Source organism: Gekko japonicus, unplaced genomic scaffold (genome assembly GCF_001447785.1).
Source record: "Gekko japonicus isolate JY-2015 unplaced genomic scaffold, Gekko_japonicus_V1.1 scaffold699, whole genome shotgun sequence".
NCBI lineage: Eukaryota > Metazoa > Chordata > Lepidosauria > Squamata > Gekkonidae > Gekko > Gekko japonicus.
This window is the reverse complement of record NW_015165848.1, coordinates 125,143-145,158: the sequence shown is the minus strand read 5'-3', so window position 1 is coordinate 145,158 and position 20,016 is coordinate 125,143. Positions and strand designations below refer to the sequence as shown.

At 43.6% G+C, this 20,016-nt stretch overlaps 1 protein-coding gene across 2 annotated transcripts in view; it reads left to right on the top strand.

The window, feature by feature from the left end:
* Positions 1-20,016, top strand: part of MGAT4B (mannosyl (alpha-1,3-)-glycoprotein beta-1,4-N-acetylglucosaminyltransferase, isozyme B) — a 143,597-nt gene that overhangs the window by 103,788 nt on the left and 19,793 nt on the right. For both annotated transcript variants that reach the window (XM_015411076.1, XM_015411075.1), the window contains exons 6-10: positions 911-1,024; positions 6,938-7,013; positions 7,787-7,901; positions 9,762-9,892; positions 15,327-15,434. In XM_015411076.1, the coding sequence (XP_015266562.1) occupies positions 911-1,024; positions 6,938-7,013; positions 7,787-7,901; positions 9,762-9,892; positions 15,327-15,434 (544 nt within the window). The remainder of the gene's footprint in view (positions 1-910; positions 1,025-6,937; positions 7,014-7,786; positions 7,902-9,761; positions 9,893-15,326; positions 15,435-20,016) is intronic.

The window sequence follows — 20,016 nt, the reverse complement described above, 5'->3', positions numbered from 1 at the left end:
CCCCCCCGCCCTTGGTTTATGAACTCTACAAAATGCCTGATGTAATCTCTGCTTCCATGTTAAGAACATAAGAGAAGCCAATGTTGGATCAGGCCAATGGCCCATCCAGTCCAACACTCTGTCACACAGTGGCCAAAAATACCAGGTGATATCAGGAGGTCCAGCAGTGGGGCCAGGACACTAGGTTGCATCTGCTTAGGTAGGGTGCCACAGAGGCTGAGGGCCAAACTAGATTATAAATGCCGTATGAGTTGGGTTGGGGATCCCAAACAATCTGGGGGCCTCTTCAGCTGCAGTGAATCCCCCACAATGGGGCAAACCGGGGCCCTGCAGCCATTTCAACTCAGGAAAATGGAATGGGGGGGGAAGGCTGAAGTTATTTCTCCCCCCACCCTTGCCATGCTCCCAAGCTGAATCAGTGACTGCAGTGCTTGGGAATCTTAGTTCCTCAGTGTTATGTGTGACTTCTACTCATATCACACATATTATTTAGTTTGGCCCTAAAAGGTTAGGTTGTGATTAATAGGATTAACTAGACGATGGAGCTAAACTTAGATTCAGATCTATGTTGTAGTTATCAGAGGATTTGGTATGTAATCCACAAAGAAGAACATTTTAAAAAGTCATCCTTGGGGCATCTTTCAAAAGAAGTATGGGTCCTGTTGACAAATCTGCTTTAAGAACATGAAGGGGGGAGGCATTTTGAAAATGGCAACAAATGCCCCTGCTGATGTTCTTCTCTGTAAAACAAAATCTTAAAGTGCAGTTGCTCCTAGGGAGGCTTTGTCCAGAGCTTTTAGTGTAGCCTGGCCCTGTGGTATACCATGATTTTTAGACTATTAAACACTTGTGTTAGATTGCATTTTCCTTTTTATGATGATTGGCTACCTCTATGTTTTCTCTTTCTTAGGTTCCCCAACGAAATACATTCTGGTCTTCTAGAAGTCATTTCCCCTTCTCCGCATTTTTATCCAGACTTTTCACGTCTTCGAGAATCTTTTGGTGACCCCAAGGAGAGAGTCAGGTAATACTTGAGGAGATGACTGGTGCTTTATACCATTTGCTTCTTAGGGAATTTTAAATTTGCTTAGAAGAAAACAAAAGGATGTGAGAAATTCTTATTTTTTGCTTTTTGTAGTTTAAATAATAAGCCTGTGTTTCTTTGTCTCTTTAAAAATATATGTATTCTACTAGAGGAAGCCAGTCACAGTTTGAAGAAATGTTCATTTATTTAATGTATTTATGTGGTGTTTCTTCTGAAATGATTGAGACAGTATCTCCCTTATAAATAAAAGCCGAATGGTGGTGGCACTTCTCTAGAACATTCCACACGTTCTGGAATTGGTTGGCGCCCTGATGTGTCACTCAGAATCTGTCCCTATCCACTGGCTGCATTGCTTGAGTCTCGCCTCCAACATTCTAAACAGTTTGCTGTTCTTCTCCACCCCATAGCCAGTCAGAACACAGAGGTTATTTGCATATGCAGCCTCATTGGCCTTTGCCTCGGAACACAGAGGTCATTTGCATATGCGACTTGATTGGCTTTTGCCGCTAACATTCTAAACAGTTTGCTGTTGTGAGGTAAAATGTGTCCAATCTCCAGGTGAGGGCTGGAGATCACTCAGAATTACAACTGCTTTCCAGATGGCAGAGATCAGTTCCCCTGGAGAAAATGGTGGGCTCTATATCCTTATATGCTGCTGAGATGACCCCCCTGTATGACAGCCAATGTGACATAGCAGTCAGGGCTTCAGAGCACGGGAGAGGCTGCAGGTGTGTGGGGGGTGGAAAGCTGAAGAGTGAGGGGGAAATAAAGGTAGGTTGATGATTGGCTGGGAAGGAGATAGGATTGCCAACTCCAGGTGGGAAATTCCTGGAGATGTGAGGGATGGAGCCTGGAGAGGGTGAGGTTTCAGGAGGCGTGGGACCTTGGACAGGTACAAAGCCATAGACCCCTTCTGGGGAACCATAGTTGCCAATCTCCAGGTGAGGGCTGGAGATCACTCAAAATTACAACTGCTCTCCAGATGGCAGAGATCAGTTCCCCTGGAGAAAATGGTGGGCTCTGTATCCTTATATGCTGCTGAGGTGGCCCCCGTATGACAGCCAATGTGACGTAGCAGTCAGGGCTTCAGAGCACGGGAGAGGCTGCAGGTGTGTGGGGGGTGGAAAGCTGAAGAGTGAGGGGGAAATAAAGGTAGGTTGATGATTGGCTGGGAAGGATATGCCAGGTAGTGGTGATATAAATTTTATAAAGGACACAAGCACAAAGATTTTTAAAAAACTTAAAATAAAACATGCTTAAAACATTAGCACTCTTGCAATATTTTGTTTATTTAACAATATCTGACACCTCTTGCTCTGAATTATTGCATCAAAATCTGGAGATAATGTGCTGTAGCAATCTTGAGTATGCTGTCCAGGTGTTGTTCAGGTGTGTATCTGTAAGTTGCAAACCTACTTTTGATTTATTGACATTCATTACAGAAATCTCATGCTCAGTGTTCTGAGCCTAGGACCCAGGGAAAAACATGAAATGGCTGGGCATTGCAACCTTTTGTACATAAGTTGCTTCATGTGCTGGTAAAGAACATGAGAAGGCATCCTGACACAGACTGAGGGCCATGTGTTTGTCTACAAAACTATAGTCTTCCCAGAGAAATAACTACAACTCCTCTGAGGCAGTGCAAGAATAGAGAGATAGCCATGTATAGTGAAGACGAAGAGATTGGATTTATACCCCACCCTTCAATACCCAAATGAGTCTCAGAGCGACTTACAATCTCTTCCCCTCCTGACAACAGACACCCTGTGAGGTAGGTGGGGCTGAAAGAGCTCTCTTGAGAACTGCCCTTGAGAGAACAGCTCTGAAAGAACTTAAGACTGACCCAAGGTCACACCAGCAGCTGCATGTGGAGGAATGAGGACTCAAACCTGATTCTCCCAGATTAGAGTCCGTGCTCCTAACCATTACACCAAACTGGCTCTCTAGTGGGCAGTATCAGCCTGCTATCTGGGAAGTCAAAGTTCACAATCCCCAGTCTACAAAGGAAATGTGCTGGGTGAACTTGGTCTAGACACACACTCTCAGCCTAATCCACCTCACTGGCTTGTTGTTATTCCTCATCTGAATAGTTCACATTGCTTTCCTACTGAGAAAGACTGAATCATGAGGGCATGAATACAGTGAAAAAGAGGAGGGGAGCCCAGTTGCACTCAAGAGAGCCCTGGCATAAGGAGCCCAACAAAACTCTATGTGCGTGCGTGTATGTGTGTCTCTCTCAGGAAAAAACTCATACCTTGAATAAAACATTGTTGGTCTTAAAGGTGCTTTGTATCTCTCCCATGTGATTGAGGGAACTGGGCAAAGCAAGCTCTTGCTCTTTCCTTCCCTTCACTCCTCTTCCTCCCCAGGGGATGAGGATGGGGAGGAAACTCAGCCAACAGAGGGAAGAGAGGCTTGGCTCAGTAGCTCTGCTGTGTGATTGAGAGAGCCTGACAAAGCAAGCTGTCACCCTTTCTTTCCCTCTCTCCCCGCCAGGGGACGAGGAGGGAAAGGAGCCTCAGCCAATGGAGGCTGCATGTTTGACACCCCTGCCTTAAACCATTGATGCTCACTCAGGGGCCACATATGGCTCTTAGACATGCTACCTGTGGCTCTTCCCCAATGTGACACCCTTCTCGTGTTCCAGGAAAGTGAGCAAGGTAATTGCTCAGTAGGGCTTGTAATTGGCAGGTGGTTCCTACCTTGAAACAGCTGCTGCTGGAGGGACTGGAGTAAGGGTAGGCTATAAGCCTCCCTAAGCTTTGGGCCTCATTCCACGGATGGAAGGGCTCATCCTCTACCACCCTCCCCCATAGCCTCTGGGTTCTCTCATCATAGCACTGTGGAAACTGCCAGTCAGACAGCAAACTGACTGCAGAGAAGAGAGAAACAGAACCTCCACAACAGCGATCCCCCCCAAAAAAGAACAAGGTGGACATAGCTTTTTGTTTTGAGGGACTGTACTTTCCATTCTCCATAGCCTACTTGTCTTCCTGTGGGCACCTTGGCAGTCTCACTCTCCCACCCAACCTGCTGCACCTTATACTGAGAAGAGAGTGGGAAGCAGAGGAGGAAGACCTTTCCCTCAGTCCAGATACCCAGGAGCTCACTAAGGTCCAGCAGTGGTAGGGAGAGACAATCCTGCCTATGCAGAAATATTCCAGTAATTTTAAAAGGTGTAGTTACATACAATATTAATAGTTATTTCTTATATTATTCTGTGTGTGTGCTTGGTGGGATGGTGCAAAGGTCATGCAGTGTTCATATGGCTCTTTTGGTTGCTGTGAGTGTGGCTGTCTCTGAGACGCAGGTTGAGCGGCACTGCCTTAAATTCACCATGGTCGGGGACAGAGGGTGGCACTGGGAAGGCCAATGTCCCCAAGGTACCCATTGGAATGTGGGGTTCCTCAGGGGGCACTCCTCTCCCCAGTGTTGTTTAATATCTATATGCACCCCCTCACCCAGCTAGTGCAGAGTTTTGGGCTGGGATGTCATCAATTTGCCAATGACCTAGCTATTTCTGTTGATGGGTGACCAGCCAGATACCATTCCTGGGAATTTAGCCAATGGATTGAAGACTGTGGTGAGATGGTTAAAGCAGAGTCGACTGAAACTGAATCCAAGTATGACAGGGTTTTTTTGGGGGGGGGCTCAGTTGGGTTGACACAGACCATCAGGAGCCTGGGCATGACCTTGGACTCCTCCTTGCCCATGGAAGATCAGGTTGCGAAGGTTGCCAGACTGGCATTTTTCCAACTGCACCAGGTTAGGTAGCTGGCTCTCTACCTGTCTCACTCCGACCTGGCCACAGTAATCCATGCAACGGTCACCTCCAGACGAAAGTATTGTAATTCGCTCTATGTTGGCCTGCCCTTGCACCTGATCTGGAAGCTCCAACTGGTCCAAAATACAGCCGTGCAGGTCCTTACCGGGACCCCCCAGACAACACACATACAACCAGTGCTGTGTAAGCTGCACTGGCTTCCAGTGGAGCACCGGATCTGATTCAAGTTTCTGGTTTTGAAAGGCCCTTAGCAGGGAACTACATACCTTTGGGACCGCCTCTCCCAGTATGCCCCTGGAAGAGCATTACCTCAGGGAATAAGAACCTCCTGGTGATCCCCAGCCCGAGAGAAGTCCAGCTGTCCTCAACCAGGGCCAAGGCTTTTTCAGCCCTGGCCCCGCCTGGGGGAACTCTCTGCCGGAAGACATACGTGCCCTGTGGGAGCTACTACCTTTCTGCAGGGCATGCAAGGCAGAGATATTCAGCTGGGCCTTTGGTTAAGGACAGCGGACGGGGTACTTTTTGGCACTCCCATTCCTCATAACCCATCCCCCCCCAGGGAGGCTGGGGAGTTGAAATCCTTTCCACCATCTTGTAATGTATATGTATGCTGCTTTTATCTACTGTTGTTCATTGGTTGGTTTTAATTTAGATTTTGACTTGAGAATTTGTATATTTTTGTTGTAAGCCACCCTGAGCCCTACTTATAGGGAAAGGTGGCCTAGCAAATCTAATTTAATCAATAAATAAATCCCCCCCCCAACAAGTAAATAAATAGCTGGCATAATGAACATGTATACCAGTGATCCTCAGTATGGTTCCCATGGGTACCGTGGCAGCTGCTAGTGTGTTTGGTGTAGTAGTTAAGTGTGCGGACTCTAATCTGGGAGAACCGGGTTTGATTCCCCACTCCTCCACTTGCACCTGCTGATGTGACCTTGGGTCAGTCACAAGCTCTGGCACAGCTGTCCTTGAAAAAGAGCAGTTTGTGTCAGAGTTCTCTCAGCCCCACCCACCTCACAGGGTGTCTGTTGTGGGGAGGGGGAGGGAAAGGAGTTTGTAAGCCGCTCTGAGACTCCAAGTGAAGGGCGGGGTATAAATCCAATCTTCTCCTCCTCTTCTTCTTCTTCTTCTTCTTGGAGCCCATTTGCTTCTTCTTCACAGCATTTCTTCCCAGGCTTTCCTCCAATGGAGCTGGAGGTATTTCAGAAGAGCCCAGGAAGCATCATCTTTATGTCTGCAGGGACCATCTATTTGGAAACAGCTATCTCTAGAAGGAAGCTTTAGCATGTATCTTCCTAACATATTGAGGAACCTTTCAACATTTTGAACACAGGATCCATTGTAGCCTTTTTGTGATTTGGTTCCCTCCCCCCACAAACATTTTGTTGTAGGTACTTACTACCCATTCTGAAAATTCCATAAATTTTCACAGGTTCAAAAAAGTTAGGGACATAAGAACATAAGAAGAGCCCTGCTGGATCAGACCAGTAGTCCATCGAGTCTAGCATCCTGTCTCACATAGTGGCCAAAAATGATGGTCACAGTCACAGAACAGACCGAAAAAAGGAAGTAAGAAACGGTGAAGTAATTGCGCTAGAAAATATTAATCACAAAATTCTTATACAAAAATGTGTACAAAAAAATCTGCATATGTAAATGCACAAAGACAGCTGAAATTGGTGAAATTGATGATGATCTCCAGAATGTTCTACCATTTCGATACTATTCTTCTTCCAAATGTGGATAAAAGCAGCGACTCTTGGTCTGTTATTTCAACAGGTACGTATCAACAATTTCATTAATTTTCACCGATGTATCGTAACATAGTTGCAAGAGACTCTCTGAAAGAACATTCCTAGGGCAAAGTGCTTGTATAATGCCTTAGTGGCCAAACAGTTCCTCTGGACAGCTAACAACAGGACACCTGGTCTGTGTACTGTGGATGACTCTACACTGTAACTTTTGGGGTTTCAGAATTTGGATATTCTTGATTCTGAATGTTCTGTGGAATTAGTGGTATTACTCCAAAGAAAGCAGCCATTGACTTCCTGCAATGTAGCATCTTTCAGCCTTGTGTTTAGTTGTGGTTTTTCTTTGTTTTATAGGTGGAGGACAAAACAGAACCTAGATTACTGCTTTTTGATGATGTATGCACAATCCAAAGGCATTTACTATGTGCAGGTAAGTTTTAATATTGTCCAAAGTTAATATACTACGGTTACTCCAAATATGGAATATTGTATGTGGATTTTTAAATGAAACACAAGGATCGAAACCTTTGATATAAAAGTGGGAAAGACAGCATTTGGTTGTGACCATTCTCTTAGTTCCTTTATTGTGATAGAGATCATAAGGGACCATTCTAGGAAGGCTCAGTAATTTTGACTCCATCTTTCTGAGGTTAGACCTGAAACTTCTTTTGGGATTCCTGCTTCTGTTGCTACATGAAAACTGCCTGGATTTAGCTGAGGAAAGAAAGGATTATAGTAACCTTCTGGAGATTGTTGTAAGTTAGTTTACTGAGAAATCAAGCATACCAGCTTTGATGCTTTGTAGTTTTGAAAGATCGGCACTAACTCTGGAATTGGTATATTGCTGCCAGTGCCATGTTGTGTGGGTCATCTTTTGTAATTAACAGGATCCATTTTACAGTGTTTGACTAATTAAAGTGGCTAGACAAATAGCTGCTCTGTTTGATTATTTCAGTATTAATAATATGTTCTGCAGGTAATTCACTTTGACTAATTTATTATTTTACTTTGCGAAAAAGATCAAGAAGCTGCTGAAAGTGGTGGCTTTTGTTTTCTGTAATAAAGTCTTTTCCTTTGTTCAGGAGCATCTTCCTTCTTCCTCACTAGCTGCATGTTCAAAGTTAGTGTTTCTGTTCAGTAGTGTATGTGTGCTGAGGCACTGGTGTCTCCTTTGTTTTAGTTTTTGTTTTGTTTGTTTTATAGCTAGAAGATGATATTGTAGCCAAACCAAACTATCTCAGTACAATGAAGAACTTTGCTCTGCAGCAACCCTCTGAAGAATGGATGATCCTGGAGTTCTCTCAGCTTGGATTTATCGGTAAAAGATCCCCTTTCTTGCAAATACTTATCCTTAGATACATCTTGCTTACAGGGACAGTCTGGTCAAAGATACAGCGCTAAAGCGCATGCCAAAAATAGCTTGATAGGACAAGAAATGTCAAACAGAAGTTTCCAATAATATACCTTCTGACATAAAAATAAAAGCAAACTGGTGTTGGTTTGTGTATTCTCTTTGCATGATTCAGAGCATACACAATTCAGTGCTAACTAGTGCAAACAGAAGGGTGCCGAGAAACAAATCTTTCCTTAGTAGCCACTTGCGTCACGTGCCCCACACAGCCTCTGAGGTGCATTGGGATAAACCTCCTGAAAAGTATAGCGTGTTTTAAGGGAACTGCAGAAAGAAAAGAAAATTGGGTGACACAGCCCCCCCCCCATTATGTGAGCAGAGAATGCTTGGCTCCAAGGCTGGCTGTACTTGGCTCTGCTCACAGAAGAAGAAGGGAGGATTTTTCTTGATTTCCCCCTTCTCATTGCTACCCTTCCTTTGGTACCACATGCTATGTTGTTGGGAGAGTCCCCAACTCTCAACAAGGCTTTTTGGAAGTATGCAGGAGACAGCTGGAGGAAGGAGAAATGAGGAAAGTTCAGTTTCTGTTAATGCAAGTTAGGATCCAACCCATAGAGCATACAGCAATGCAAGCCATCTTTGCCTTTTATGTGACATAAATGGTTTATTGATGTAGCTTGTTAAACAGGTCAAGCATCATTAGAGACTCTTATTACAGTTTTGAGAGCAGCATGTTGTTCTTGTACATACTTGTCTGTGGAGATGGGAAACATAGTTGCTTAAGTCCTGTAATGCTTCGGTGATTATAGCTGAATAAAAAAAAATAACCCTTTCTGCCACTCAGTTGGCCAGCAACAAGTTAGATAGCACCAGTGCATCTGAACCAGGAAACATCCATGTAGCAGCATGAGCAGCATTGTGCATTCCTTTGGGGTGGGGGGAGCTTTGAAATTAGCCTGTCAAGTATGGCTGCTGCACTGCCTGTATTCCATTTTGATTCTGGCCACTGTTTCTGAACTCCCATGCCCTACTAAAACATATATCAAGGGTCATTTGCTCACCATTTCCCTTGCTTGTTTCAAAAGTTGTGCAAGTTGAATCAGCACCACATTATTTTGTGCCTGAGCATATGTGCTCCTTAGCTGTAAAGCTCTTTCCTCTGGAAAGTGGCGACTTAACTATATAGCATGTGCTCCTGCCTCAAAATGTTCTTCTGGCTCCAAGGCTGCTATCTCAAGTATTTTTTTTTCCAATTTATTATTTTTATTTTCATATATAAACAAACAGACAACACTACAATTGTTAACCATATATCAACAAGATATAACATTACATAACTATAGGAGAACATTTTTAAACAAGAAATCGTTTCTTTTACGTAACTAAAAGGTTGGAGTTAAAAAAACATACAGAAATATATCATGTGATGATTTAAAAATATAACAATTTTTCATAATAGGGATTTTTTGGTACAATGCCACTATTTGCCAGATATTCTAATATAGGGTACCAAGTCACTTGGAATAGTTTTTGTTTACTTGCTGTGTTTTCCTCGAAGGTGTTCTTAGAAATTCGACTGAGTACAAAGTATTCCCAAAGTTTATTTTGCCAGCATGCTATCTCAAGTATAATGTAGCTTTTGGTCTTCCTAGTTCAGGGGCAGGTGTAAGGACTGCAATAGTGTATGGGTGTTCTAGCAGTGTGCTGTTCGATGCATTAGAAGAGGGTAAGGAAGCTGTTTGCTGTTTATCCAGTATATAATTCCTTAAGTGCATTTGTGAATTGTATGATTCTGCTTACCTTTTCTCCATTTAAATGTTGTTTCAGGGAAGATGTTTAAGTCGCTGGATCTCAGTCTGATTGTGGAATTTATACTCATGTTCTACAAAGACAAGCCAATTGATTGGCTGCTTGATCACATTCTTTGGGTGAAAGTCTGCAACCCAGAGAAAGATGCAGTAAGTCAATTCCTTATTACAAGAAATAGGCTCATTCTACTGTAATGAAGATGCATCTTTTTCATAACAGCTACCGAAAATACACTAGGTTTCACAAGGGCATTTGCAGTAGCTGGTTTTTTTATACATGCATGTGTGTGAGTGAGTGTGTGTGTACTTGGGAGTTATGGCGACCTCTGGTGACTGAACCCCTACTGGGGGCCTGGAGGATATTCAGAGAGGTGGCTGAATAAAGCCTGCCCCCGCCTCCTGACTGCTGGTATTCCAAGGAGGTCTCTCATACAAGTACTTGCCAGAGTTGACCCTGCTTAGCTTCCAAGATCTGATGAGATCGGACTTGCCTAGGCTATCCAGGTCAGGGCTCAATGGCCAAAATTTTGTACTGGGTAAATCCACAGTACTTAAACTAAGTTTTTATTAATAAAGAGTGAGTATAAGAGCAGCCATGTTGGATCAGACCAATGGTCCACCCAGTCTTACCTCTTGGGTCTCATAATGGCCCAGCAGATGCCTCGGAATGCTTCCAAAGAAGTCATGGAGCTCAGAGCCTCTTCCTGTTTATGGCCCCTAGTGCTGGTATTCAGAGGGCCACTGCCTCTGAACATTCAAGTACATTCATGTCACCATGGTTAATAGCCACTAATGGACCTATACCACTTTGAGTTGTTTTCAGGGATTTCATTTCAGTGAATGCCAGCATCCCTTCCTAGATGTTGCTTGGTTGGAAGGAATGTAATTCTGTGATGACTGAAAGCCATTAGTGGTCTCTGGACTCTGGGTTGCATGTGGGTATGCTACCCATAACAACAGAAGTCCTAACACTGTTGAGATGACGGTTGTTTTGCATTGCACTGAGGCACTCAGAATGTCTCCCTCCCCCCAAAAGCATAAGAAGATGTAACAGCAATTCCAAGGAGACGTAGAAGGTTGCAGCAGTCCAGCCGAATCTTTTATGTCTTTGTTTTAACTTTTTTGTTTGTTTGTTTATTTGTAATAAATAGTATTTACTGCCCAGGGACAGATGCTGCTCTAGGCTGCCCAGTGGTGCCCAGTGACCACTGGCGGCAGCACCACCTTTTATCAAACATACCATCCTTGTTCTGCCTGGGCATATGTTCTTGGGAGAGGGCAGCAGTTGCCACAGCAAGCAAGGCATTTTGGCCAGAAGCAGTTTTATGGTTTCTGGTGGGTAGCCATGTTGAACTGCAGTAGACTAGCTAGATTCCACAGAGACCAACAAGATTTTTGGGGTTTTGTGGTACAGCAGAAGAGGTCTAAACACTGTGTTGGGGGATGGTTGATGGCAGCAGATGACATGGGGTGCTTTGCCCCAGCAACCCCCCTGTATTGACCACTGGAAGTACGGAGGCAAGCAGAGTGTGGCTTGGAGACACACATTTCCTTTGTTGGGAGTGCAGTGTGCAAATCAGTCCACACTAAGAGCCAACCTACAGGTGACAATGGGATGCTGAAAAAGGGTAATAGTAGCCCTTGGATTTCTCCTGTGCAGTTTTCCCAATTTAAATTACCCCTGCAGAGGTGCAGTTTGTCCCACAGGGGAAGATAGGCCACAGAAGAAGCTGCAGATCAGGCAGGAGGGATCTATATTACAGAAAGGTGAAAGGGTTTCAATCCTCCTTCCCTGATCTAAATTGCCCCCGCAGCAGCTAGTAACTTTGAAAAATGTGGTATTCAATCCTAAAGTTATTATTTTTTTGCAAGTTCCCCATGTCCTCCTCATGATGTTCTTGGAGGGTCTCGTGTCCAATTCAGAGTCATATCAGGGATGTTTTGGGCGGCAGCAGGAGGGGAAGACAAAGCAGTCATGCTTTAGAGATAGAAATCCCTTCTGTCCATGGAAATTACAAGTGGATCCAAGCTAGAGATCTTGTCTAATTGCACCCTCAGTGTGATCTATGCTGCAGCCACCTCTGTTTCCGGTGCAGAAGATCAAGGGATCAGCATGGACTGAGCAATAAAATGTGCTTTCACGTAGACACAGTATTCTCTCCCTGTCCCGAATGCTGTCTTTTCAGTTCTTCTGGAACTGTGGGTCATCTGTGCCTGAGGTGTGGCAGTTGGTCTGTTCTACAGAAGAAAAGGCATACACTCTCCTGCTGGTCTAGGCAAGGTCAGGATTTGCCTTGTGCATTATTCTGTGCCAAGATTATAAGGTCCTGCTGGTGCTTTTTCTTATATATAAGGCCTTGAAAGTATAGTAGAGTTTCAGCATCACTGTGCATCCAGGCTCACCCGTGTGTCCTGCCCTGCTGTCCATCCACCCTCTCAGTAACATTGTCTAGGGGATCGTGAAATGATCGAAGGCATTGCCTTTTAAAACCATAACCCAGTTCCAGCATGGATTTTTGGCTCTCTTTCCCACTGTTTGCATGAATAATTCTGCTCTTGTAAATTCTGCTCTGTAGAATATAATTGGGATCTTGTAGGATTGGTCTCCTTGATTGAAAGTTCACTCAGCCTGAGCTTTGCCTGCTCTGGATATTGGCTGTTATCCTTGCCTGGAAACTAACTTTGGATTTCACCTCCTTTTTTGTTGATTTCATAACTGCATAGTTTTTAAAAAACACCCAGAGGAAAAGTGGGAGTGCATTCAACATCAGTGTCCCACTTAGTTTCATGTGGGAAGCTGAGGTGAGCTGTTTGCTAGCAGCATGTTGTGAGTGGATCCAGGTTTTTAATTTTCTAAAGTGATGAGAGCTGGATTAGGGGGATTAATGTAGAACTGGGCTGCAGGGAGTAGGTGGGCAATCCTAAATGCTGCAGGACATGCACAGCTCCTGGAGCCTTTTGCCCCGAGGCAGGGCTGTTGTGAAGGGCCATTCTGCACCTGTTAAATAGGTGCCTCTGTTGGGAGTAGGACAGCAGGGAAGTGTTCATAAAACACTTAATTTCTCTGTTTACAAGGGAGACTTGAATTCTGTTGTTGTTTTTCTGTTCTTAGTTACTTAAGGAAACTCTTTCTACCTTAGAAGATCTGCTCAGTGAAAGATTCATTTAACGTACCTTGGCACTAAAAACATGCATCCAATGTACCATTCCCTGAGAAGGAGGGGATAGCAAAGTTAGGACAGGAAGACTATAGTACTAGAGAATTGTAGAGCAAAGGGGGAGGTTTTTAAGAGGCTTTTGAAAGAGTGACCCACTTAGTGGATGGTCTTCTTGGCACATTTCACTTGCCCTTGGATACTCTGCTACTGAGTTTGCACAAGCTCTTAAATGTTTAGCTTTTCTCTTCATCAGTGCTGATGTTCTGCTTTTACTCACCCTAATATATTTGCATTTGGTATCATACAAGGGAAGTGGGGAAAGAGACTAGCTTAAGATAGGACCATGAAGTAACGTATACTGTCAAGTGGAAAGGTTTAGATTTTGCTAGGCAATTTAGGAAGTTGCATTAACAAGATGAATTGGCATGAGGTTCAGGGGCCACACTGTCCTCTGCTTCATTAAAAAAAAATTACTTTTAGAAGTGAAAAGTATCTTCAATAACGAAGGACATGGAATAGGAAGAAGAGCAATGAGGGACCTTTCTAGATCAGTAATATTTCCAGTGCTTTTGCATGGTTAAAGCAACCGAAGTGCAGACAGTATGAAAAAGTGGAGGAGGAGGAGGAGGAGGAGGAGGAGATTGGATTTATACCCTGCCTTGCACTTGGAGTCTCAGAACGGCTTACAAACTCCTTTCCCTTCCCCTCCCCGCAACAGACACCCTGTGAGGTAGGTGGGGCTGAGAGAACTCTGACACAAACTGCTCTTTTTCAAGGACAGCTGTGCCAGAGCTTGTGACTGACCCAAGGCCACATCAGCAGGTGCAAGTGGAGGAGTGGGGAATCAAACCCGGTTCTCCCAGATTAGAATCCACACACTTAATCACTACACCAAACTGGCTGCAGATTGGACCTCTCTTTCTGTAAGGATGCCTCAAGGAGATTGCATGAAAATCTGTGTACCCCTTCCTTTCAGTGACATCTTTGGTCTGAATTGTTAGTAATGTGTTTTTAATGCATTTGTGCGCTTTTTTTAGCTGTCCAGCTTGCAGCATGCACCTGAACATATTCATATTTAGGTTACAGAGAACATGCCTTTCTAATTCTCCAGATCACAGCTGTGGGGCAGAAATGTTCAAAAAGTGCAGCAAATTAGCTAACATTTTCTTAATAGCACAAACAAAGTATTAACACAGAAATCCGTCTTTCCCTTTTGGTTGGGAGAAGATGAAGCAGCTGGGCTAAATGAGAACAGTGTTGTAAAAAGTCAATAAAATAGTGTTTTGAATGTTAATGAAAAAGTAGGGAGGAACATCTCAATTTATTTTGACAGCTGTTTTATTAATCTAATACTAATGATGCATTCCTGACTGCCTACACCCTCTAGAAAATCACACTCCCTCTGTCCTTCCTCCTTCCCACATCCTGATCCACAGATTGCTGAAGGTCGGCAATACATTCCTCTTGAGGTTTCATGTACAGAACCAGGAGCATAACAGTTGCTGACACTAACGCCGGACAGCCCTACCCCTCAGCCCAGGAACCACTGTGTTTTATTATTATTAATTTTTATTTATTTAAAATTATTATTAATTTTTTATTGATTGAAGTGCTTTTTAAGACAGGGTTTTACTCACTCAAAATCTATAGTATGCAGATTTCAGTCTGCAGCCTTACAAAAAAAATAATTCCTGCATACACTGAAGAGAAATACAATATTTTCACAGATATTATTGTTTAAATGTAATTAATTTTGTCTACAGTTAATTTGTTATGATGTATATAATAATAATATACTATTCAACAGTTCAGTGTTAAAAATTAACTTCATATCTGTAGTCCTATTATTACTGCTTCTGTTCAAATAACCCTTTTTTTTTGTTTGCTACAAAATTTGTGTTTCCAACTTTGGTTAACTGTCTCACAAATGGAAAGATTTGAGATACGTGAACTAAGGTTGTATAGAGTACAGGAGCCTGCTGTTCATTCTCAAGTAGTGGACATTTCCCCAGTGTAGCTCATACAAAACATTACACTGCAATCCTTGTTGGTGATGTAAATACTTGTAGAAAAGTCCATTTTTGCTTCTTCAGGTGTTGGATGATTAGTCTCAAGTTACAGAAATGTAATACCAATGCTGGCACAACACATCAAGTGTTGACTGTGGTGGTAACTGATACGAGAGCCCATTGATTTATGGAAATTTCGTCACTAATAACTATTGCTAATAATTGCTCTGGCGCTTTGCTTCCAGCAGCTGTCGTTCATAACACCAACAATGTTAATAACTCTGCAGTTGAGAAATTGGTGTTGCCGATGAGCCCCACTGAAAATGGTTAGCCATCTTCTTTTCCCCACTTCAGGCTTCCCCCTCCTAAACTGGAAAAAGAAACCCTGAGTTCATTTTCTGCTTTTTACTGTTTCAGAAACATTGTGATAGACAGAAAGCGAATCTGAGGATCCGCTTCAAACCCTCGCTCTTCCAACATGTGGGAACCCACTCCTCCCTGGCCGGCAAAATACAGAAGCTAAAAGTGAGTCTGTGATGTCATAGCCTTGGAAACTCAAAATGTGTATAAAGTGGTGGACAGAATGAAAAATTTTATTATGTATTTGATAGGTTTATTAGTCAGAATTTCTGAAAAGTTCCCCTGTGGGGATGGGGGGGGGCAGGGTGAAGAATTCCAGTCCTTTCCTCTCCCTCACAATGATTGCACTCCTATGAACACATTCCTGGGAGTAAACCCCTTCAAATAAAATGGGACTTACTTCTGCATAGACCTGCTTAGGATCACTCCCAGTGTCTCCCATCCTTTTGCGGAAGACAGCACCTCAGGTGGATGAATACTTTATCCCATAAAGCTCAATGCAAGCCATTACGAACCAATCATCTGCATAAATCTGGCCCTGGATAATGATTGTTGACTGCAGACATGGCAGAATTTGAAGCACTGACTTTTATAGATAAATGCTTCTTGTCATTATGGTGAGCTCTGTGTGTGTGCGCGCGTACATGTGTCCACACATAAATTAGAGACGGTTAAAAAGGGCCCTTGGAGCAGAGAGATGCAGTTCCTCTCTGTATAATCCGTGAAAAGATACCTATTTGCCTTTCCCAAGCAGGAAAGCAGTGGCTTTGGCTTTGACACCCATGAATTTATAGATGATAAATATCACCATATTAAACTTTCTCTCTCCCTGCATGTGTATGAGGGTGTGTTTTTCCCATTTTCTGCTACATGAACGTAAGGAAGTTTTTGGTTAGGTGTGTGAAGAAGAACCCTTTCTTAATTTTGTGCAAATGAAACTCAGTTTATGTGACTCAGGATCAGATTGGTTTGGTGCCTGCGGAAGGGAACAAAGACTAACTCCTTCATCCAGATGTTCTTTCTTCCTTATTCCATCAGCACCTCTTCCATCAGGAAACAGGAGATTGTCATAATGGGCTCTGGGGTGATGTAGGGGTCTCTGGGGTTGATCAGCCTTTTTCTGTTGGAAGGAGTGCCAGATTGTGTTCTGGTGAAGTTAACAGGGACATGAACAAGTCATGCTTTGCTCTGTCCTGTGGAGCCCTGATTGGGAGCAGGGAATTAGTGGATTATCAACTAAGAGTAATGGTAAAAAAATGCTCCTAGTCCTCATAAAGAAGGGATAAAAGCAGAGACCAATAAATCTTGGCTTTGTTTGTATTATGCCATTGTTTCTAGTTACTTGGGTGTCTTTACAGCTTATCCTGTTAACTTTCAACTAAAGCTCCTTTGCAGGGGTCATTTCGTAGAAAAAGAGCTAGGGGAACTCATTAGCATAACTCATTAGCATATGCCACACACCCTGACATCACTGGAAGTGTGTCATAAGGCCACACCCCCTGACATCACCGGAAGTGTGTCATAAGGCCACACCCACCACTCAGTTAGTCTTAGTCTTAAAGGTTAGTTTTAAAGGTGCTATTTGAACTCTTGGACTATTTTGCAGCAACAGACTAACACAACGGTCCCGGCCGCCGGCGGCCTTGCGGCTCCACTGCCAAGCACCATCAGGGGCCCGGCGGTGGACCTGCAAGGCCGGCGGGAGTGTGAGGAAGCCCCGCCAAGGCCCTCCCTGGCCCCAGGCAGGCAGGGGTGGGGAGAGGTGGGGAGGAAGCAACTTACCCTCCCTCTTCTCCTGCCTCCTCCTGGCTGAATGAGGGCCGGAAGCAGGGTGGCTGGAAGCAGGAGGCGGGGCTTCGTTGTTTGCCCCGCCCTCGCACCTCACCCGGGGGAGCGTCGATCCCCCGCATTCCCCCCCGAATCGACCTCTGCTCCTTTGAAAGAAATAATCCAATATATTGAACAGATAAAAAGTGGGCTGTGCAGAATAAACCTAGTATGACATGATACTGGAGCATTTTTTTTACTATGTGGTATTTCTCTCTTGCTAGCTGCTCTTTTGTGCAAATATCCATTCACATTGGGGCCCTTTGAGGCTACTGAGTTGTCCAGATAGTCGCAGCTTGCTCTGAGGAGCACAGATCTTGCGGGCACAAAGTATGAAAGAAAGTTTCTATCAAGATGGAGAGCACTGATTTAAAATTTAATTTTGTAGAAATATTATATTATTTAATAGGTTTGTTTACAGTTGACATGAATTTTGTTTTGTCCATACGCAAATTTAATCTTTGCTGGGGTAAAAAAATGAATGGAAGGGCTGCCTTTGATAAATAGTAGTAAGACAAGAGTTGGGCAAAATTGAGGGTTGTGTGATTTACTCAGAGATCTAAGCAACCAGTACAATATTCCAAGCCTGCAAAGCTTGGTTTATTTCAATAAAAAGCAGGGGGAAGGGCAGGTCTCTTTCCAAGGTTGTTTTGCCCGACCATTCCACCCCTGCTTCTCTTTCTGTCTGCCCTGGAGGGCCAGGCCCAGCAGCAGCCACCAGGCAGTTTCCTACCATGCAATTTGCACAACTCAAGAGGTGTGACAGTGGCTACACCTTGATTCCATACAACTCAGTGGGCTTTATAGCAGCCTCTGTACAATTCATGCAACTTGGTCAAGCCTGGCAGTGGCTGCCATACAACTCACTTGAATGACTTGCTACCACACAACTTTTGCAAGTTGGCCAAACTTTTACCACAGAAAGGTTGCCAAGGGAAGAGAAAGGAGAGAAACCTGAAAGCCAGAGTGGTATGGTGGTTAGAGTGTCAGACTAGGATCTGAGAGACCCAGGTTTAAGTTCCCACTTGCCATAGAAGCTTGGTGGGTGACCTTGGGCCCATAATTCAGCCAAATCTTACTTCACAGGGTTGTTGTGGAGATAAAATAGAAGAGAGCAGAATGATATAAGCTGCTTTGGGTCCCCATAAGAGAGAAAGACAGTATAAAGTTAAGAGTAAGGGGGCAGGTCAAATAAAAATTGGTGAGTGGGAAAGAAAGAATTAAGCAGGGAATAGGTGAAATTATATGGAGGCTGCCACAATAAGAGGAAGAGGAAACAGTGCGGGGTTGGGGATGATACAGGGGGAAATGAGGCAACCCCTGCTAGTCTTTGTGGGTTCCCCGCTTCTCAGACTCTAACATACACTGAAGGAACTGCACAAAACCTGGTCCTGTAGAAGGCAACCAATTAATACTCCCATTTTACAGCCAAGGGATGAGAGATGTGATTAGCCCAAGCAGCCATTGAATCAATGGCAGAGAAATCTTTTTTAAGAATGGCAGTTTGCATCAGCATTCTTATATACAAGTTGCATTTTGCAGCTAGGGAACAACAAAATTCACTGATGATATGGAGCATGGCCAACAGTCAAGCTGAATTTTTGTCTCTGAGGTTTACCTAAGGTGGTTACTAAAATGAGTCTCACTTTTTTATTTTCTCCTCAGTTTGTAACAAATGTGTAAGATGTTTTTCTAATAAACAAAGGAAGCAAAAAAAAAAGTCTTCCACCACACACTGCAGCAACTGGGTTTTGTGGCACACATCATATTTTAAAACCCCTTTGCTTGCATTTTAGCCATGAACATGGTATCTTAAGCATTGTATGAAGAAACCAATCATAACATTTGTGTAAATGATGGATACTTGCAGTGCTTGTAGGCTCTGTCTGAATTTGTTTTCATTTTCACTTCAATGAGAAAAATCAGTTTTAGAAGTTAAGAAAACCAGTGTAGATACAGTGAGAATTATTGTGACTAAGTGCTACAGATAGCTACATTTAGTTAAACAGTTGTTGTGACTGTTTTAACAAGATATTTGACAGAATGGGGGCAAAGTTATGCTCTTTACCTTTTGTCCAGTGATTGATTAGCCATCATAAAAGTTCATATTTGGTTCCTTTGAGGGAGTGTGGGGAAAAACACAACTAGAATTCAGGGATCCACAAATGTTGCCTGGTCTTCATAGTCAGCCCCAAAATGTGTGTTCTCCACTGACCCTGCGGTTACTTTGAGGGAGCGTGGGGAAAAACGCAACTAGAATTCAGGGATCCACAAATTTTGCCTGGTCTTCGTAGTCAGCCAAAATGTGTGTTCTCCACTGACCCTGCTGCAGTGCTTGTAGGCTCTGTCTGAATTTGTTTTCATTTTCACTTCAATGAGAAAAATCAGTTTTAGAAGTTAAGAAAACCAGTGTAGATACAGTGAGAATTATTGTGACTAAGTGCTACAGATAGCTACATTTAGTTAAACAGTTGTTGTGACTGTTTTAACAAGATATTTGACAGAATGGGGGCAAACTTATGCTCTTTACCTTTTGTCCAGTGATTGATTAGCCATCATAAAAGTTCATATTTGGTTCCTTTGAGGGAGTGTGGGGAAAAACACAACTAGAATTCAGGGATCCACAAATGTTGCCTGGTCTTCATAGTCAGCCCCAAAATGTGTGTTCTCCACTGACCCTGCCTACCCCAAGAGGAGAAGTAGGGTCCTGTCCTTGGCAACACACTGAGCTCTGGAGATGCTTCAAGCACTTTCAAGGCCCAGCATGATTGCAGGGGCAGGCCTCATCATTCCTCTCCAACTGAGCTTGAGGTGGGGGGAGGCTCATTCCCAAGACACACTTTCAGAAGGCAAAGAGGTATCTTGCTGCTTTCCGAGCGTCTCCAAAATGTGAGACATGGCACATTTTTATGTGAGGTTA